The 21,442-nt window shown below is 42.8% G+C and overlaps 2 protein-coding genes across 6 annotated transcripts in view; one reads left to right on the top strand and one right to left on the bottom strand.

Annotated features, from left to right (window-relative positions):
- The window catches only part of USP37 (ubiquitin specific peptidase 37), a 32,671-nt gene extending 26,604 nt beyond the window's left edge, over positions 1–6,067 (bottom strand). For 2 of the 3 annotated variants that reach the window (XM_081920260.1, XM_081920262.1), the window contains exons 1-4: positions 5,721–6,067; positions 2,195–2,404; positions 738–906; positions 474–571 (exon numbers count right to left, since the gene is read on the bottom strand). In XM_081920260.1, the coding sequence (XP_081776386.1) occupies positions 474–571; positions 738–906; positions 2,195–2,350 (423 nt within the window). In that variant the 5' untranslated portion in view covers positions 2,351–2,404; positions 5,721–6,067. The remainder of the gene's footprint in view (positions 1–473; positions 572–737; positions 907–2,194; positions 2,405–5,720) is intronic. The other variant, XM_081920261.1, reaches the window with a different exon arrangement.
- Positions 6,068–6,260: 193 nt separating this feature from the next.
- Positions 6,261–17,336, top strand: CNOT9 (CCR4-NOT transcription complex subunit 9). Of its 3 annotated transcripts, none has more exons than XM_081920820.1 (8): positions 6,261–6,431; positions 10,630–10,809; positions 11,189–11,304; positions 11,736–11,845; positions 13,299–13,408; positions 14,195–14,293; positions 14,793–14,884; positions 15,685–17,336. In XM_081920820.1, the coding sequence occupies exons 1-8, from the start codon at positions 6,408–6,410 to the stop codon at positions 15,851–15,853; spliced, it is 900 nt and encodes a 299-aa protein (XP_081776946.1). In that variant the 5' UTR covers positions 6,261–6,407; the 3' UTR covers positions 15,854–17,336. The 3 variants fall into 3 exon arrangements, with proteins under 3 accessions (XP_081776946.1, XP_081776945.1, XP_081776947.1); XM_081920819.1 differs by having other exon boundaries at positions 15,679–17,336; XM_081920821.1 differs by lacking the exon at positions 6,261–6,431 and adding an exon at positions 6,748–7,016 and having other exon boundaries at positions 15,679–17,336.
- The last annotated feature ends 4,106 nt before the right edge of the window (positions 17,337–21,442 follow it).

Genomic DNA, 21,442 nt, shown 5'->3' with positions numbered 1-21,442 from the left:
AGAGACCTTCTGGGATTGGAAGAAGTCGAAACTGGTAGCCAAGGCTGACAGACCCACCTACTGAAGGTGAACTTAGAAATGTCTTCCCTGAATACATGAATGAAATAATAAAGTCTTTTGTTCTTCCCTACAGACACCAAGAAGGTTCTGCCTAATCTCTCTTAGCTGCAACATTTTGGGGCAGAAGGACGGGAAGCAAAGTTACTGTATTCTGTATAAGATAGTTTTAACCTTTGAGATCAGTGAAATCATCAACCTGTGGGAATAAAGGGACTTTTTCCATATCTGGTGGGAATGCCCACAGGCTGTTTTATTCTGGAATGAAATTTATCAGGAGATATTAAAGATTATTATATACACAAATTCAAATTTTCCCCATTTATCACTACTAAATATGTGGACAGATAATATTTATTGTATACAGCAGATATAGAAATAGGAGCATAAGAAAAGAAGGAAACAGATTAAAATACCTGGTTTTCAATATATGGGAATTGCCTGTTAGAATCCTTCTGTGTGGTTCTACTGCCCAGAACACCAAAACTGCCAGACCCTTGGGATGATTTCACAGCTACAACAAAAATACACCATTTTATGATTTATAAATGTATATACAAGAAGTTTTACTAGCATTTTATTTTTTCACTAACAGTAGACTTTGTTTATAAAAGTTGATTTTAGCCTAAACAAGTAGTGAAGTCATTTCCCCACACTCCAAATCTATAATTAACACTAACCTGTATGAACTCCATTTTGAACAGCTTCCAGAAACTGCTTCATTTCCTCTGCATCCTTAGGTGATATTTTATCCACTGTCAGGAAACTAGTATCCTTTAATGATATAATCAAGGAACACAGTTTCCCTCTACTTGGTCGCACAGTCACATTTTTTATATTATGGTTTAGCTGTAAAACAGTAAGTATCATATGGATAGTTTAAAAGATACATATTTCCATACTAAGAAAGATGCATTTAAATATGCTTCACACTGACAAAGACTATGTATGTTCATATGCTATCCCACACCAGTAAACAATTCCTACTCAGTACACTTTTAAAAACAATTCCCTCAGCTCCTATCTTTGCAATTTTGCAACACTTATGTGTACACATTAAGGATAGTGAATATAACAAAAAACACTTGCTAAGGAAAAATTTAGTTTCCATTTATGAAGGACTTTTAAACCATAATAAATTTGTTTTAGTCTCTAGAATTTCTTCCCCCAAAAAACAATAACAATGCTTGTTATCTTTCCAGACTAGACTACATATAAACATTGTAAATAAAAGAAAAGAGATGAGCTGTGCACCAGCAGCCAGCTAGACATGAAGAGAAATCTTACGCAGGAGCTACTGTGGCCATTGGGGCTTACTCCCAGATTAGTGTGATAAGACTGTAGCCTTGGATACAAAATCCCCATGAATCTAAAATGCCACTATGACTCACAGCTAATTATGGGAAGAGTGTATACAGAGGAATAATCTAACAATGAATCTACATTAAGAATTTTCAATACTATAACCAGAAGAAAATGAAACAGACAACAAATAAACTTTTCTTTATTACCAGTGCCAGTAGTATCCTAATACCTAAAATGTTTTATCTCATTGAAAATCTTTTGTAAGCCAGTTTGAGGGCCTCTTGGAGTCACAAAAATAGGATTAAAATATTCTAAATAACTAAATAATGAAACATCTAGGTATTATTTTCTCCCAAGGTTTAGTTGTTGTTTTTTAAAATCATCCTTGCTCTACGAGTACAGTGGTACCTCAGGTTAAGTACTTAATTCGTTTCGGAGGTTCGTTCTTAACCTGAAACTGTTCTTAACCTGAAGCACTACTTTAGCTAATGGGGCCTCCTGTTGCCGCCGCTCCGCCAGAGCACGATTTCTGTTCTCATCCTGAAGCAAAGTTCTTAACCCGAGGTACTATTTCTGGGTTAGTGGAGTCTGTAACCTGAAGCGTATGTAACCTGAAGCGTATGTAACCCGAGGTACCACTGTACATTGAACAGTACACCTCAATAATTCACAGTGCAATACAGTAGGATCAGTGTTCTAGAAAGCAGAAAAAAGAATAAGTCTCTAAGGAAAGTTCAAGTGACAGCTAAATGGACTTTAAAAGGACAGTTGTTCAGAGGCATACAGCTCCTGTACAACTTCAAAACAAAAGGCCTTTGAGATTCTGAGGTACCTGAAATATCTTTGGCATTCCTCCAGCATTGTAGTGAACTGCCAGAGTCACTTTGCTATCCTTATCAACTATTTCGAATGTCCCTTCTTTCCATTTTGTAGTCCCAGTCTGTATGCTGCGCAAGCGAATAGTCCCACGTAATTTCAGTGGAGCCATGTTTTCATACAACTAGTCTATGAAAATAATGAAGTTTGCTTTTAAACACAAATCCTGTTTTAGAAAGAAAGGAACAAAGTTAGCAGCTTCTCAATAACCATCTTCAAAACTAAGCAACTGTTTTAAATCAAAGAGCTATATTATTTTTACAGATAGTTATCCCATCTTTCAGGGTATGTACTCAGTGTGCATGGACTCTTTTTGAAATATGAGTATTGGTCTCCCAAAGATTATTAAATCTGTTCCACATTACTTAAGTCTTTAAAAAAAAATCAAAGTAGGTAATTGAGAACAGGTATCACAAAAAAGACACAACAGAGTATGGAATTAAACTTGATAACACTTGTCAGTTTACTAGCACCACCCACATTTTAGCCACTGCTGAAGTTAATGCGACAGGCATACGGACCAACATGTTTCTAGGGAAACTTGGGAACTCTTCAAGTTTCCATGTACAGCTGGTCACACTGCTACCGTAATCACTGTGGCCAAGCTTTCCTTTGGTTGTATTTGCTGCATCAACTGCAGCTGAGCAAAGGCACTCTGTGCCATTGAAGATACCTCTACCTCCAGTGAGAGATTTGTATCCAGGGTACACCCAGTCAATGCATCGGCTCCTTCAAGGGCAGTATAAACCCCATCAAGAGGTAATTCCCCTACTTCCTGGAACCAACAAGCCACAGCATCTCATGTCTTAGCAGGATTCAACTTCAATTCAGTTTGCCCTCACCTAGCCCATTACAGGCAATGGGTCCAGAACTTGCAACCTCAACTGACTAATGTAAGTAAAGCTCAAAGTCATCCACATATTGGTGGCACTCAATTCCCTGAAGAACTCCATGGATTAACTTCCATGCGGATGAGTAACGTATTGCAATACCACCCCTCCAGTGTTCGAAACTCCCATTGTTCTAGGCGCATTTTGCAACAGGAAATTTCATTGGCGTGAGCAGTTTCTGAGCTCTGGGCACAGCACTGCGCCTAAGATTTCAGATTAAAACTGCAGAGTGGAAGGAAAGGAGGAACCTTTTCTGCCTCCCCACTTCCAGCTACTCTCTGAAGACTGGAGAAGAGACACGCTAATAATTAGTGGGTGGGCAGGGGAAGGACAAGACCATGTGAAAAATGAACATAATAGTTTAGCTGCAGTTCGTTCATTCTCAGCTTTGTTTTCTTGTTTTTAAAAAAGCTTGCCTGGCATTCTGTTGTTGCGCCCATAACCTAGGTTTAAGGTGCCATTTAGCTCCTGGCTTTCATATCTTAGTTTCTAACACTGCACCTCTCTAGTACTGTCCCATAAGTTGAAGTACAACCAGTGCAAAATCATATCCTCCACTAAACCAAAGCCACTGAGAAATCCAGCAGACTCAACAAGGTCACACTTCTCTGCCTCACTTCCAGAGGTAATCTATCAGGGTGACCAAAGCAATTTTAGTCCCAAACAAGGTCTGAAACCAGACTAAAAGTGATCTAGATAACCAGTCCCTTTCATGAGCATTTGCAGCTGAGCAGCCACCCCCCTCTCAGGCATCTTGCCCAGAAAGGTTTGTGACTGACAAGGAGTCCAGGGAGGGCTTTTACAGGGGTCATGCCATTGCATCCTTCAAGGCAGTGGGAAATTTCTCCTGATGCAGTGATGCATTCACCACTCCCTACTAGCTCTTGTTAGCCATACGCCATGGTGGTTAAAACCACTGCATACTCTCAAGCTGCAAAAACTGAGCTGATTCCTTGTTGCACAGATGTGACTGCCCTATAAATACTATTAATGTTTTAAAATTCAATGATGACAGTTCCCTAAAAGTTAGGGGTGTATCCCCAATTTCGGGGGGGGGGGACATCTTCCAGATGTTTAGTCATCCAAGTTGAAACCCAACTACATGAAGTTCAGTGAAAATATGTTAAGGGAACAGTAGACATGTGCCAAGTCCTGTCTTCTTGCTTGTCTGGTTCATTATTAGAATTTGAGTATATCAGCACGTACTATAAACAGTTGTTTCTTTAGCATTTTATTTTATTGCAAATTCTGCAAGTTACTTTGAGAGCCTTTTGGAACCATAAAACCTGATATGTGTATTTAACAAATAAAAATGAAAAATTAACTCTGCAATCCTTACTGAGGAGTAAGCATCACTGAATTCAGAGGGACTGGGACTGCTTCAGAGCAGGCATGTACAAAATTGCACAATAAGTGAGCACATACCGAAAATCCTTAACTGCACTAGAACTATCCACAAAAAGTGCCTACACTCCACAGCATTCAAAAAGACAATCAGGAGCCTTAATGTTCTAAATATAACAGCATTACAATCCAATATTTTAACAGGTACAAGAGACATTGAAGTTTTCAGCCCAGCCTATTTCCACAAAATAGGAACCACTTGTTCCATACAGATCATAATCTGCAACAACTGTTTAGGGCAAACAGTGTACTTGCAAGGGCAACAGTAAAGAATGTTGGGTGGATTTTCAACACATATATCACCTCAGCAAAGAGTTCAAGGCAAACAAAGAAACAGTGGTGAAAGACATGGTGGAGATCTCTAACCAAACTCTGTTGAAGTACATTTCCTAACCAAACTCTGTTGCATTTGTGAATGCTTTCACTGAAAAGCAAGCAGGAACCCAGTCACCTGAATACTGTACAGCACCTGGTACACTGGCTTGGAAAGTGGCTGCTGGACCTTTGCAAGTAAATTTCTGATCAGCGGGACAAAGCTAAAACCAGCCAAGTCTACATTTCAGAAGGGAGACGTGAACAATCCCAGGAGGAACAGAGCAAGAGCGGGAAAGCAACCGAAGAAGAGGACGGCGCTAGTTGCCGACGCTGCGTTGTTTTTAACCTTTGTCGTGTTTGCGAACAGCCCGGCAGGCAGAAATTCCCCACGAGGAGAAGCAGCAGCTTCTCTCGTCCTATCTCTACGTGCTGCCTGGGGCAAGGCTAGTAATCTGGCTAGCTGGCTACCCGACCGGCCGCTACGTCTTGGGGCCTGGGGTACGCCTGGGAGAGGCAGCTAAACCAGCGGGGGGAAGGCAACAGAGGGAGGAGGGCCGAGGGTCAGCTTTGGAGCAGCCGCACCGTAGGCGGAGAGCGGCCAGCCGGCTGGGCCTGAGGAAGCGAAAGGGCCAGACTAAGGTCAAGGGCACGGGGGGGGGAGAGAGAGACGCTGAGGCGCGGCGACCCCCCCCCCCACAGCGGCTACGGAGACCCCACCTCCGCCTCCACGGCCGACCGGCCGCCGCCCACGCACAGCCGCCCCCTACCCTTCCCTGCTCCGCGAGTACCAATGGGGCTCCCTCGTGCCCTCGCCCGCAGTCAGCCGCTCCGAGGAAGCCCCAAGACCCACCGCCACTGCCCGGGCGCACTCACCGGCGATGGCGGGCGGGCGGCGGCTTTCCCTTCCACCTCCCGCTTCCTCACAGACCAGTCCCGGCCTGGACGTTTTCTCCCTGCTGCCGCCGCTGCCGCTTCCTTCCTACTTCGGGGTTATTCTCCACTTTAGCTCCGGCGCCGGCCTGGCCTGGCTCGACCCACCGCGGCCCGGCCTCCTCTTAGCTTAGTGGAAAGGGCAGATGGCGGGAACCAGATCAGCCGCGCCACGGTCCGCCTGACGCAAGCACGCAGCACGCAAAAAGAAAAAAAACAACAATGCGCGACGGGAGGAAGGGGGAGGAAGAGGAGCGACGAGGGGGGAATCCCTACGTCATCACGGCGACGGCTGGCTGGCTTTCTCCGCCGTCGACAAGTCTTAGCGAAAGAAGCAACTTTTACTCGAGAAGTGACGACGACGCTCGTAACTTCTGCGCACGCGCAAACTCGTGCTTTTTTTTTTTAGTTCGCTTAAAGATAGCATGGCGCATGCGCCCGGCCAGTCTCCTTGGGCCTACCGCTGAGGCCCAGAGAGAGGTCAGAGGTCGCGGCGGTAGCAGCAGCAGCGGCGGCGGCAGAGCCAGGAGGAGGAGGAGGAAGAGGCGGCGACCTCTGCTTCGATCCATGATGGCGGCGGCTGAAGTAGAAGAGGCCTCCTGAGCTCTACTTCGCGCAGAAGTTCCGACCATGCACAGTTTGGCAACGGCCGCGGTAAGTCGCTTGCCGTATCCACGCAGGGCGACGAGGGCCTTAGCTGAGAAGCGTGAGAGGCACCCTCCCCCTTCTCTCTCCCTCTCTCTCTCCTCATTGGTCGGACAGATGTGGGGAGGGGGGCACAGAACGGAGCGGGGCTCTATTTTCCCGCCAAATTGCCCTCCTAAGGAACGGGCGTCTCCTAACGGCCTTTCCTCCTGCGCGAGGCGGCGGCCTTTGCTGTCCTCTAAGGGGAGGCAAAGGGAGCTTCTTCGCAGGCTTCTCCCTTCAGGTGCTCTTGCATGAGCCAGGCGTCGCTTGTGTGCGTTTTCCATATGCTAATCAATGCGGGTTCCTAATTGCCCATGGCTCAATGCTGCTGGATAAAAAGGTGGCTCGAGAGGCTGGATGCAGATGCATATAGACAGACACATATCCTGACAGGCGCACCCCGACCACTCTCATTCAAGCGCCTCTCAACAAGGCTTGCCGGGCTTCTCTCTTCTAGAGTTTCACGTCTGCAATAATGTGCCGCCACAAAACAGGGTTTACTTCTCTCATCTGTTGTCTGGGAAGTCGTTTTATAACCGCGCTTGCATGAAAGTAAGCCCCACACTGAGTTGAATTCGGTTTTTCTCTCGGTGTTTACAATCGCAGCCTTAAAATGCAAAAATTCCACGTGGGACATTCATTCATGTTTTAATTTAACAGTGGCGTGGCTCATGTGCGTTGCTTGTAATGAGACAAGTGGTGATGATAGCAGGAAGTAAAATAACTTGGTTAGTAGCTTACCTCTTGGGAATTATATTGACTGACATTCCTGCTGTTAGGAAAAAAGTTTTCTTACATGCAACCATGGCAGCCAGAATGATTATACCAAAAAATTGAAAGGGAGAAAAACTCCCTCAATAAGAGAATGGCAAATAAGATTTTGTGAATATATAGAATCAGCAAGACTTACAGCAGTAGTAAGAAGCCAATCAGACCAAAAACTAATAGAGGAGTGGACTTGCGTGAAGGAATACATCCAAAAACATTGCTCTGGTATTAATATATTGATATACAATGGGTGAAATTTAGAGTAAAAAATTAAGAAGAAATGGGTATAAGATGAGATAGTCAAAAATAATACTGATAACACCGAAAAGAAGAAAAGAAACAAGGGAAGCAACATATAGGTGGAAGTCAAGATTTATGTCTGTATGTTTAGTTTGTATGTTGTTTTTTTGTTGAGAGGTGTATGTAGCTATGTATAATAAGTTTGTTTAGTGTTCTGGTTTGTGTTTGTAAATATTGCAATTATCAATAAAAGTAACCCCATATTAGAAAACTAGGTACCCCTTTGTAGCATCTTCACAGAACTTGCCGTGCAACATTTCCTTTCTAGACACTAGTAGGGGAATGAATCCAGAATGATTCAGTTTGAGCACTTGCTTGTATGCTTTGAGTTTAATACTCTTAAGGCTGCTTGCTAAGTAGAGACATGTAAATAGCTTGATTTATTTTGCTAGGCTGACTTAGGTAGTTTGTCTCTTCTGGCTCAGTAGGTATTTATGGGTTTTGCCCAGTAAAAATCACCATTAGTAGTAGTAATAATAATACCAATTTAATTACCGTATTTTTTGTCCTATAGGGCGCACCGGCCCATAGGAAGCACCTAGTTTTTTTGGGGGGAAATAAAAAAAAAATTCCAGAACAGGCTGTCGCCCCAAGCCTTGCGCGCCCGGCGAGACCTCCCGCCAGGCGCGCGAGGCTTGCAGACATCTGCCCGAAGCACGGGGCGTGCTCCGCAGCGTGCCCCGTGCTTCGGGCTGCAGGCTGCTGCCTGCAAGCCTTGGGAGCCCGGCGGCACTCCCGCTGGGCTCCCAAGGCTTGCGGATAGCTTCCTGAAGGCTGGAGAGCGAGAGGGGTCGGTGCGCACCGACGCCTCTCGCTCTCCAGGCTTCAGCGAAAGCCTGCATTCGCCCCATAGGACGCACACATATTTCCCCTTCATTTTTGGAGGGGGAAAAGTGCATCCTATAGGGCGAAAAATATGGTAGTTGTACACCCTGCCCATCTGATTGGGCTGTCCCAGCCACTCTGGGCAGCTTTCAATATATATAGTAAACACTATATCAACTTTGGGTGAAACTGTACATAACGAAGAACATGGAATTGCTTCTAAAAACTGCAGTTTCATCCTAAAACCCTCCTTATCTTTTCTATATTTAACAGAAATTGAAATACGGTATAGAAATTAAATAAATAAAATTAATAAATTAATAAACATGTAATGAATTGTATCCAGCTACGTTCTACTCAGTAGACCCTCTGAAAATTATGAGCCTAAGTTAGCCATGTCCACTAACCTTAACGTGTCTGCCCTGAGTGTGACTACCTTTGGATAGAATAATATTGCAATACATATCTCTGATCATGTTATGTAGGAGGGTAGAGAGAACTTCACACAGGTTTGCTGATTTTTGTGGCAGCTCTGTCTCACCTAGTTCTGGTCTTTGACAGTTCACTCAGGTGAAACAGAATTTGTGCTAGCTCCACTAACAAGCAGTACTTCTGTCTGACATAATATTTAGGCATTTTCTTACTTGTATTATACTTACTGTAGTTTTAAGTGAATCTGCTACTTCAGATGGTGAACACTTGACTTTTTCAGGTCTTGACAGTCTTAATAGCAGACTTTAGTCTAATTAGTGCGTTTATTTTTATCAAGTTCATGCTGACGTTCTGGAACTGGATATTTAATGGATAGGGTAGGCACACCACTATAGCATCTGTCACTGGAAAAATGATTTTAAAGATCTTTCCATTTACCATGAAGGTAATTATGAAATGAGGCCTCTTGAAGGGCTATAAAAATAATTTCCTTTGCAAAGTACCTTCATATGCTTTAAGGCAAGTGAAATAGTAAGTGACTAGAAATGTCTAGCTTACAAAAGCAATACTGTAGCAATTATCTTGAAAAAGGTCGCTTATATTCAATTTTTTATTACTGTGGTTGCCTGAATTTCTGTAAGTAATGGAAAGTTAAGCTCGTCTCTTGTGCTGCTGCTCAGATAAAGCATATTTACAGGCTTTGATCTTCGTGTTGAACTGCCACAGTTGGATCATGGGGTGTTATCAGCCTTTCTTTCCTGCAACTTTCCACTCCTGTATTTGTCCCTGAATCTATTGTTCTGTGACTGGAGCCAACTGTTCAACATGGTGACACTATGAGCCATTTTAAACACAATTATTTCACTAATAGTTTTCTGGGTAAGAGATGTTGGGCCTTTAATAAAGTCCCAAAAGAAAGCAGAGTCCCATAATAGAAGGAATGTGTTAACAAAGCAGACATAAAGCACTGAGGATTCATTTGCTGTGGAGCAGCCCTAGAGTTTTGAACAAGGGATTTTTTGCACAGCTGATGAAAAAGTGTGCAGTGCTTTGGACTACTACTCCTCATTGGATGCAGTAGTGGAGGAATATTTCATTTATTAACTTTAATCATCACTTTGCACCCCCCTGAAGCAGGAGTGGGCAACCTTTTTTCTGTTAGGTATTGAGGGAGGGAGAAGTATCAGCAGCAATAGGCAGAGGCAGAGCCATACACAGAAGTGTTTTTGGATTACGGTAATTAATCTGGAGCAGACCGAGATAAAGAGTGGTGGCTATGAGAGAGGGACTATATCTCAAGATCTTGAGCATAGAAGGCTTTTATGCTCCACTTCTTTATGATAGTTGCTGAAGTTGAATTGGTATTGATTCTCTGCTTTGTTTTTGTTGTCATGGATTTGTAACCTTTTGTGCTGTATTAATGAGTTTTGTTGATGGTCATTTTTAAAGTGCTGTATTATTTTTGTTTGGTGCCCAAACGACTTTGTTTACTTATTTATTTTTATATTTAACAATGATGATTTTAATAACTCAGCTGCTACAGTATGGTAAAATGATTGCACAGCTGCAGTGAGTACACACAAGCCAATGGAACTATCATCCGGCAACTCCCCCCCCCCCCCCTGCTGTGACATATTCCTTCCCCTGTGCTGTTATTGTGCCTTGACTAGAAGCAAGTCCCACTAAAATATGTGGGACTTAATCTCAACTATGTTTACTTGGAAGTGTCTACTAATCACTCCTGGTCACCCTTGAAGTTTTGTACAAGGTTGTATTACTGTTTATATTGATTTGACTTGGGACCAAGGCCTTGACTTGAACCTTTTGTCTTCCTTTAAAGCCTGTGCCAACGGCACTGGCTCAGGTTGATCGAGAGAAGATTTATCAGTGGATCAATGAGCTTTCCAGCCCAGAGACTCGTGAGAATGCACTGTTGGAGCTGAGTAAAAAGCGAGAGTCTGTCCCTGATCTCGCACCAATGTTGTGGCACTCTTTTGGTACAATTGCAGCTCTCTTACAGGTGGGTAGCATATTTTAACTGAAATAGCTTGCTAGACTCTTGCAAGCAATCTGCTAGATGTCTTTCTGAAAGTCTTGAGATACTGAGGGTTTTGAAATTCTGCCTCTTGACCTAATAAAAGTTTGGTACAATAGAAGATGGCAATGAAGAACTTGAGCCACCCAAGTAAGGACATCTTATTGGGGCATATGTATTTTAGTTCCTGTCTAATATGTTACAGCTTTTGTAGCTAGTTGTTAGTGTGGGGGCAGAAATTCTATCAAACAGACATTAATCAATCACAAGTAATTAGTGGGAGGATTTTGACTCTGAATATTGGAATGCTTAAATGTGTGGAAGAATTTTCGCACAAATATTTCCTGTTTTCTTTCTTTCATAGGAAATTGTAAATATCTATCCATCTATAAATCCACCAACTTTGACAGCTCATCAGTCCAACAGAGTCTGCAATGCTCTGGCACTTCTGCAGTGTGTTGCATCGCATCCAGAAACAAGGTTAATATACTCGGGTGTATTGGATCTCTGGAAAAAATAACTTTTGGTTAGTGTGGTATATGTCCAGACTAGAGAAAATATGCTTCCGCCAAGCATCTTTATCTGCAGGGCTCTGTACGTCAACAGAACTATATTCTCAGTCACATCCACACCATACATTAGAAGCACATGGTATCTGTAACTTGCTGGTTTTTACACTGTTTTTAGAGTGCATTAGTGACTTGAGCCAACTGAGTGAATAAAACAGTCAAGCTGCCTGTCTTACTGGTCAGTTTGTCAGTAAAAAAAACTAGTTTTACAGGCATATTTCCTCATATTTCTTCTCTTTCTAAAGGTGAGGTCCTAATTCAGTTCTCTAGCCTTCACAAAGTAACTGTGTAAATAAATATCCAAAAGATACATTCTAAATGCTTTTTTCTTCCTTTGTCTAGGTCAGCCTTCCTTGCTGCTCACATCCCTCTCTTCTTGTATCCCTTCTTGCACACTGTCAGCAAGACTCGACCCTTCGAGTACCTACGACTCACAAGTCTTGGAGTAATTGGTAAGTGACTGTGATGCTGGGAATGGTAAGTCCTCATCAGTTTGTAGGTCAGAAAAGGGTTTCGATCTGATTTGAACTCTTCTGAGACTTAGCCATGCATTGTAAAAGAGGGAATTCTAACATTCCAGAGAAATAGAGAATCACGTAGCAGACTCTCATTTCTAGAAATAATTTCCATGTTGTTCCTGTTTACTGTTGTTAGCACCTGGGATTCTGGGAAGTACACCAGTCCTGGGCCCAATTCAAAGTTATGTATATTTGTGTTTTTATATTGTAAATCACCCTGTGATCCTCGGGTGAATGACAAATTTCCAGTCTCATTCTCCCAAATTACCTTAGGGAAAGATGGAAATAGCAGGGCTGGGAATTCTAGAACACTGAAGGGATCATTACTGATGTGCATCTTATCTATCCAATCAAATACTGTACACAACTTCTGTGTGCTCATAGATGTAATGGTTAGTACTTGCAACTGTGTATTGTAACCTCATTGACCACACCAGAAATTTTTCAGGAAGCTTTATTTGGTGCACCATGCAACAAGCTGCCTTTTTATTGGCATTGAGAAGCCACATAGCTAGCCAATGCAGAAGCTGCACGGGCTCCTAGCTAGCTGACAGGGCTAGCAGCTCTATAAAGATCATAGCAGCATCTCTTTGGGTGATTGAACTCAATGAGTTAAAAAAGTTGAATGTATTATGTTCACTGGTCTTCATGATTAATTTTGCTGGACAATCCAAAACTTGTAGTTGCCAACCTCGCCTCACACCCATCCTACCCTGGTAAACCACACACACAGTGCAAGGAGAGTATTCTGGCTTGAGTACCACTGCTTAAAAGCATCCTAGCACCATTGCAGAACAGTGCCCCCCATCTGTCTTTTGTGAGTGGAGAACCCGTAAGAAGAGCAGCCAGTTGGATACCACAGTTGTAAGATGCGCAGAGCATCTTGCAGCAGTAACATTCAGCCATGCCACTGTCCAACAATTTGCACCTTTCCTCTGAACCTTGGAGCTGGAGAGAAGGCAGAGATCACAGCACAACTGTCAGAGCAATCTCTACCCGCCGCTGCAGCTTCACAATGGAAAGCATGACTGGCTGCTTGTCATACTTGTCACAAGGTAGTGCTGTACTTGCCTTGGCAAGCATGACAGATGGAATTGCTGTTCTATAGGTAAGAGTGTAAAAGGCTTTAGATATTTCATTGGCTAAAGGAGGAATTTGTGATTGGTGGAGGAAAGGTTAAAAGGCTGCTGCTTCAATAAAATAATAATCCTTAGTATTTGCTCCTGGGTTCTTGGGAGCTCAACCACGTGCTTATCCAGTAATTTCCCACTTCTTCTCTAGACTGCACTGATTTTCTGTTAGCCCTGATTGTTTCCTATATGCATGTTTCTGTTAGGCCTTTGCAAAGTTATATGAAGCAGTTGGGTTTTTTGCTTATATTTCAAAGGGGCCCTGGTGAAGACAGATGAGCAAGAAGTAATCAACTTCTTACTGACAACGGAAATTATCCCTTTGTGCTTACGCATCATGGAGTCTGGCAGCGAACTTTCCAAAACGGTATTGCTTTTAGTGTAATGAAGTGGTTCTAGTTTCTTGACTGTTTTCTCTTTACTTTCCAATGCATCATGTTCCTGCATGCAGCAGACTTCTCCATCTGAGGTTAGCTGGCTGTTTCTGAGGAGTGATTGCAGATGTACCCACTTCAAATTGTCGTGACTGGCTGCCTCTTTCAAAACACTATTATGAGAGGAAAGCTGGATAGGACATTTATTCTCTTTTTGTGCAGTTTCTCACCCAAGGTGCTTTTGTACTCATTTCCTGCTGCAACTCTGCAGTACATTTTCCAGCAACTGTATGAAAAGGATCTATTATTGTGTAAGTGCCATCCCAGTATCAGTTATTTGAGAAGCCTGCAGGTGGTGCCTGTGTGCTTCTCAAGATCCTTAGCATCTTTTATGTCACACTCACGAGTCAGTTTATTCCTAGTCACACCTTTATGCATCTGTCACTCTTCATTAGGTTATTAATTTTAGCCAGCCACCAACCTGTCACCATTTGTCTGCAAAATGTAAGCAGGTTTATTCCTCTGGTCAACAGGATCAATAAAATTTTAGTTGCTAGCACCAAGATAGATAATTGCAGTACCTGCTTCTCCTCTTGTCAGTGCTATATAAGGTTTTTATTTGGTTTCATAGTGGGCAAAATCTCTTCTCATAGGTCTTCTCCCAACAAGCTCTTTGTCCTCCAGCTTCGCTGAGTTTTTAGTAATATGACATCCCACCCTAATCCTGCACAGTCTGCAATTCAAGCGTTTATTCAACCCTATTCTTTTCTGTCTTTCAGGTTGCTACTTTTATTCTACAAAAGATCTTATTGGATGATACGGGGTTGGCTTATATCTGTCAGACTTACGAACGATTTTCTCACGTTGCAATGATATTGGTATGTGGCTTTGATTGTAAAGGGCTTGGTAACTCAGCATTGCTCCTGCATTTAGGGAAGCTAAATGCTCTTTGGTGGAAAGTGTAGTGAATGTAGTTTGGATCTTTGTAGTAGTCACGTCTAATCATAACAACAGGGCCACCTCTTCATACTCCTAATCTCAAGGAAGAAATATGCCAGAGCATTACATAGCAACACAATTCATGGTGTTATGGCTGTGTGAAAGCACTCCCATTTTTGAGGAGATTGGTTTTCCAACACCTGAGGAGCAAGTCACTGCTAATGCTTGACAGTGTTTCGTGGGGCGAGACATATTAGAGACAGAATTAGCTTTCCAGACATTTGCCTTGCTTTTTAGGAGCTTATACTTTACAATCTAAATTAAACTAGGGTGGGGATGGGAGTAGCAAAAGGTAACAAGGGATAAAGGTGAACAAATGCTGTTACACATACTTAACCAGCAAATGTCCTTGTTCTAAATTCTCTGTTTTTAAACCAGGGTAAAATGGTCCTGCAGCTTTCCAAGGAGCCTTCTGCCAGGCTGCTGAAACATGTGGTCCGTTGTTACCTCCGCCTTTCTGATAATCCAAGGTAGACACCTTAGAAGTTTCTTGGGATCTCTTGATAGGGGTGGGGTGCAGGTTGGTGTTGTGCTGCAGAACCAGGGACAGTTGCACTTTGCAGTGCCAGGATGGGGATCCAGCTCCTTCTGTATCTCCAGAGCAAATCAAGCATAACCTGGCAATTCGTACAATAAATGCCAGGAGCTTAAAGTCCAAGTAGTTTCTTCTGACCGCCTCATCAAGATTCTGAAGACTGAAGCAAGATCATGTAAGATTATACTTATTTAAGCAAACTTATTTTAGCACCAAAGTCTTCTCACTGTTCAGGAACATGTATTGACAGTAATTATGAGAAAGTTTATAATCTTTTCCCCTTCAATCTCTAACTGCAAAAATGTCTGTGTTTATTAAGCCAGCCAGCAGTCATCATGTGCTTGACTGCTTTGGATGCCTAACATTAGGCAAGTCATTAAGCTTCCTTCATAAGTCACATTCTGACTCCATTGATTAGGATGGAGAAGATGCAGGATAGCGTATGGAGTTGAAATGACTATCCTGCGGCCTCCAAATGTCACTGGACTCCAACCTCCATCAGTGCCAGTTAGCATAGCCAGTGGTCAGGGATGCTGTGAGTTGTAGTCCAGCAAATGTCTGTGGTGCCACAGTTTAGCCACTCCTGGTATAAAGAATATGGTTGTACTCTGCAGGTATGTGTAGATGCTTCTGATACAGAAACTGTAGCCTTAATTATTCAAGAGGGGGGCTTGCTCCCCTCTTGTCCATGTGAGTTTATTTGTTGGCCCCCCTCTTTCTTGTCTCCTGATGTAGGGCACGGGAAGCCCTCAGGCAGTGCCTTCCTGACCAGCTGAAAGACACCACCTTTGCCCAGGTTCTGAAAGACGATACTACCACCAAGCGTTGGCTGGCACAGCTGGTCAAGAATCTGCAGGAAGGCCAAGTCACCGACCCCAGGGGCATCCCCCTTCCTCCGCAGTGACAGCCAAGGAGGTGGCAGAACCCAGGAGGAAACAGCTCAGGTTTACAGAGAGCCAGGAACCAATGACCTCTTCCAGATCCTGTCAGGCATGGTTGGGCAGCTCCTTGGACTGTCAGTAGCTACCTGGACTGCAGGCCCTTTCTATAGCAACGTCTCACCATGCCTCTGAGGATTATGACACCAGCAAACACAGTTGGGACAGAGAAGCCCTCTTTTAGGGTGTGGGCTTTGTTGCGATGATCAGTTGAGTACCAAGCTGGGCAGTGCTGCTACCAATGGTGTACCTACCTTTCTGGTTCAGTGCGGCAGGCTTGGGAAGTATTCCTCAGTTTCTTTGTTATTCAGTGTTTACATGTAAGTTCAATAAAGGTTGGTCTGATCATTTGACCCTCTTAGGCGTACCTTTTGAGCTGAATCTAGCTCTAAGCAGAGGAGGCCTGTTTCCCTTTTCCGAACTGGGAATTGCGCCTTCATAAGAGGAGCCCCACTGATCCTTTTAAAAAAAGTTCAGCCTTTGGGGCTGAAGCCCAATCTCGGGGGGATTGGGAGAGGGATGATAACATAGTATATCCACAGGTTCTTAAAGGATTGTTCCTGGTATGTCAGAAGGCAGAGACTTCCTGGACTCCATTCCTTTGGCCACATATTAGAACAGTCCCTGCCTCTGTGACTGTATTTGAACCAGTGTCAAATGTTCTATGGATGATCCTCCACCACTTAGTCAGTAAGATCCAGAATGCCACCAAAACATTCCTTCAGCTTTCAAACTGTGCCAGAGGAGAAAGTTGTTGCATGGATGCCTTGGCCGGCAAGCCATGTGGCCTTCCACTTTGTAGCAGCCCATGCCTCTGCTTAGGGTAGGGTTAACTCTAAGTGTGAACAAATAGACAGGGACCAAGAGCTATTTCAGACAGTCTGTAAAGGCTGCAGGTATTTCAGCCTTTCTGGCTAGTGCTGGAAAGCATAATGGCTGCAAAACGCAAGGGCTCTCATGCTCTTTATCTTATCCTTCCCCTGCTACCAGGCTAAGTGCATCCAATTTATCACCTTGAACCTGCTCCTGTTTGTTGGCGTCTGCGATGGATGAGGAGCTATTAAGCAGTCAGCAGAGACATCTTCTCCCCTGCCCTCTAAATGAGAGAAGCAAACAAAAAGAAGGGGAGGGAGGGGGAAATCATCCAAGCTGTTTGTCAGTTGCACAACAAGGCTGGGAGCAGGTGGCTTCTGGTCCCTTGCCAGATCCCTTGGCCTCAGCACCTGCTGCTGTTTTGGGTAGGAACCTATCTTCCATTTCCTCTCTTTTCTTTGCTGATGGCTGGCCATGCCATGCCAAGGGTGTCTTAACTTTTCCCTCTCCGTGGACTGCTTTTGCTCTTACAGCGGCTCCGTTTTATAACAGCCTTGTTTTATCCATCCCTGCCTTGAGTGGACTTTACCAACTGCTTTCTGTTTTGTAACTTGAATAAAAAATAAGCCAAATGAATCTGGATCCTCTTTGACTTAAAATAATGGCTTGGAAGAATGGCAGGGAGGGTTGTATACATTACCAAAATTGTCCTCTCAAAGCCTTTTATCACTGGGCAATATAGCATTTCCCTCCGGTTGAAAGAGCTGTGCTTTTTGCCCAGAGAGCCCTCAGCTGTTGAGTTGGAGTGAGTGTCACTATGCTGGGTAGCAATTCACAACGTGTGTGTGTGTGTGTGTGTGGCACATATAGCCTATATTATTAAACCAAGGTGGAGTCACATGCTTCTGCTTAGCAACTCTGCTTTATTTTGAGAACCATGGTTCAAGAGCATAGTGTCATTTTTTAAACAACATATATATACCATTTGAGTGCAATAAAACCCCTAAGCGTTTTTCAAGAAATATTAAAATTATCAATAAATTAAAAACCATTGAAAACATTTTAAAATGAACAGTAAAAGAGATCAAAACAGCTACATGTCTGGATAGGTTTGCCTTAAAAAATGTTTTAAGCAGGTGACAAAAAGAGTACAATAAAATATTCTTCACTGCATCACAGACATAAAGGGAGTATGGCATACTTTTAGCAAGATCTTTAAATAATTTGAATGTTCTGGTTTGCAGAAGATGGACCAGTGTGATCTGAGAAAGAGTTAAAAGTGAATAGCTGGGAAGGTATGAAGTGCCATTGTTAAAGTTGAGCAGATATTGGCAAGATATATAGATTAGGAAGGGTGTAAGAGAAACAACAAGTGTACTCTTAAATACATCTCTTACAATGTGGCCTTTTTGGTATGTTAATTTATGACTAGGCAATTCAAAGAAGATTGGTGATCTATAGAAAAATGTTACCTGAATCTTCAATATGCTAAAATAAATAGGATTCAGCATAATAAAAAAATAATTTTATGATTATTGCATTTATATCCCACCTTTCCTCCAAGAAGCTTGAGGGTAGCATACATTTCCCTCCCCCATCTCCATTATATCCTCGCAACAACCCTGCAAGGTAGGTTAGGCTGAGAGACTGATTGGCCCAGGTCAGCCAGTAAGCATCATGGCTGGGTGGGAATTTGAACCCTGGTCTCCTGGGTCCTAATCTGGTTCTAACACTGTATCACCACATTATGCCCTTGCCTTGCAGAATTATGGAATACAATACCCATGGGCTTGTAGATTGTATCCTGGCCAGCGAGCTGCATTTGTTCCAATCAGAATGGCATTTCATGGATCATCTGTTCTGTTCTGGGTTCTGTCTTGCCACTGAATTGCTTCTGCACGCCCCTGGCCAAGACCTAGGAAACTTGTCCTCTTTGTTACCAAGAATAGCAATGAAATGTTCAGTTAATACATCAGCAGTGGGTGCTGCCGAAAGCTTAATCCTTCTCATAGCGTAAGGCACTACGAGAGTTGGGATTCCAGTGCTTAAGGGGACAGCAGGCTGGAATGAAATACGTTTCCAAAGTGATGGTACAGTCACATCCCACTCTAGCCACTGGCAAAATGTCCATTGATGTTAAGGTTCTGGATTGTCACCTTAACCGTATGACATAAACTGGGTGCATACATGTGTTCACAGCATGTGCTCTGTTTATCACAGCTGACTGCAAAGATTTCTCATAACATTTGCTAATTAATTTTCAATGGATTGTATCCAACGCTGCCCATGTACAAGCCAAACAGCCTTCTGCTCACACAATGTTGGCTTCGGCCCAGTATTTACTTTGTTCTTTTCTAATAGATACATGGGTAATCTGTTGCGGCGACCACTGTGTATTTGTTTCTTAATGCATTAATAGCACATGAATGTAGAAAGCTTTTAATGACCTTTATTTTGCTTTTCCTTTCACTCCCAAAAATAGTACTACAATTTTATGAATGCATTTTTCAAGTGACACTACATCCTGAACTGAGCAAAGGTATTGCAAGTCTTAAAATTTGCCCACTAGCATCCAAAAGCAAGTACAGTGGTACCTCGGGTTACATACGCTTCAGGTTACATACGCTTCAGGTTACAGACTCCGCTAACCCAGAAATAGTGCTTCAGGTTAAGAAGTTTGCTTCAGGATGAGAACAGAAATCATGCTCTGGCGGTGCGGCGGCGGCAGCAGGAGGCCCCATTAGATAAAGTGGTGCTTCAGGTTAAGAACAGTTTCAGGTTAAGAATGGACCTCAGGAACAAATTAAGTACTTAACCCGAGGTACCACTGTATGGAACTTTGGGGGAAAGGCCACATCTTGGTGATAAGGTCATATATTACATATACGGTACATATACAAAACTGCCTAGTTACAGTGCCTTCCTAGTTGCCTTCTTGAATAGGTCATGCTTCCAAAGCTACAGTGGATGTGACCAGTGCTTAATTTCTAAAATATGCTCAAAGCACATCTCATCTCTTAGCTGTAATCCACCTTTTCTAATATGGGACTAATCTTCATGCTCGGAGGCAGTCCAATTATTTCTCTTTACAAAACCCTTAGGTAGAAAACTGATTCTAGAGGTGAATCCTGACTCCGATTAAGCTCTGTGTCAGAGATTAGGGAAAGAGAAGATCCTAAGTGTGGAAGTAACCAGGTTGGCTGTGTTACCTTCCCCTTCTGTTCCCTGGCACTAAGCTGTCCCCCTCTTGAGTTACAGACTCGCCTTTTATAATTAATGGATGGTATTTGATCAAGTAGCTTTCCAATTGGTCTAAAAGCAGCTGCCATGGGCAGTAGAGGGTGTTCCCATGCCCCTTGAGAGTTGCATATCTGTAGTGAGCTTTGTCATGAGGCTCATGAAACTCCCTGGAAAGCTCCTTGTGAGTTTCTGTTCCCAGCTAGCTTTTCAAAGTACAACAAGTAACAAAGCAGTCATCAGGACACTCAGATTTCAGACCAGAGCAGTGTGGTGTGTATAATGTCTCAAGCTATTCAGAATCATTGTACCTGTCTGTCACCTATCTCTTGAACTGCAACTGAACAATAAAAAAGACACTGGTGTTTGATTTGAGGCAGTTGTTTCATACTCACAAAAATGGACCCTTAATTCTTGGCTGCTGCAAAAAAATGCCTTCTAAAGCCCTAAGATTGCCCTGACTCACAGCACAAGGCTATCTCCTTATCAAAGGCAGACACGCAGACTTCAGATGGCATAGATAAAACTGGGACACCTTTATACAGAGGGTTGTGTTGCAGAGAAAGACAATAGGCATTTCCCCATGTTCCCAATACCAGATTACTATATATACAGTACTTGGATTGTCATCTTCCAACATGCATATTAAAACTACATGCATGAGCTCTGCAGCAAACAAATATCTTGGAGAATGAGGATTCACACACACTCTTAATGGGCTTGTACAGTCTTGAGCAATAAATCTTACATCCCATGCTGACAAATCTTTAAATCAAAGCCACAATTCAAATGCTGAGAGAGGCATCTTTGCTCATAGTTCTAAATAATAATCTGAGTAGCAACGGTGGAGAGGAGAGGTGGGGAAGCCCCATTGTACTAGCAATGGCCCAGTAAGGTTACTCTGCGTGGATCAGATCCTTCTGTGTGGTACAATCATTTATACATTGCAAAGCACACACACACACACATTAAAATTAGTACTAATAAACTGAGTATTAATATTTAGTTTTCTAAAAATTATACTGCTTAAAATAATAAAACTCTTAAGAGGTTTTCACAAAAACAATAAGAATAAGCATGTTTCCACTAACTAATATTTAAGAATTATATTAAATGGTACAATACTCAGTTATCAGATTGCAAGAGATCTTTTAGATCTCACATACCTGAGGCATGTGCTTTCCATAAATGTTTTTATAGTGAGACGTTACAACTTTATAACAAGTAATAGACCACTTAAAGCAAACTTACCACAAAGGTGTCACTACTGTCACAAGCTGAATAAAGGTGATTATGGATATGAGGGCTGAGCGTATGATTATTAGCTCAGAGGTCTCTCAGAGACATTTGAGCTGCATCATTATATCTGACACATTATATCTGAAAATGCATCCTGTGGCTGTAGAAGTTGGATACAATCCTCCAGAGAGCAGCTGTTAGGTGAGGCTCACTTTAAAAGAGAAATGCAGTAGGGGGGAAAGTCACTTTCAATTTTTGAAGGAAAA

The sequence above is a fragment of the Podarcis melisellensis genome, assembly GCF_964234715.1.
Source record: "Podarcis melisellensis genome assembly, chromosome: 1".
Lineage (NCBI taxonomy): Eukaryota > Metazoa > Chordata > Lepidosauria > Squamata > Lacertidae > Podarcis > Podarcis melisellensis.
Note: the sequence above shows the minus strand (reverse complement) of the source record. Positions and strands in the feature narration are given on the sequence as shown.

Excerpts from the sequence above, each read along its gene's own strand:
- CNOT9 (XM_081920819.1), top strand. The coding sequence starts at position 6,408 with ATGCACAGTTTGGCAACGGCCGCG. Across the intron at positions 6,432-10,629 it reads ACAGTTTGGCAACGGCCGCG|CCTGTGCCAACGGCACTGGC; the intron begins GTAAGTCGCTTG and ends CTTCCTTTAAAG. Across the intron at positions 14,294-14,792 it reads CTCACGTTGCAATGATATTG|GGTAAAATGGTCCTGCAGCT; the intron begins GTATGTGGCTTT and ends TTTTTAAACCAG.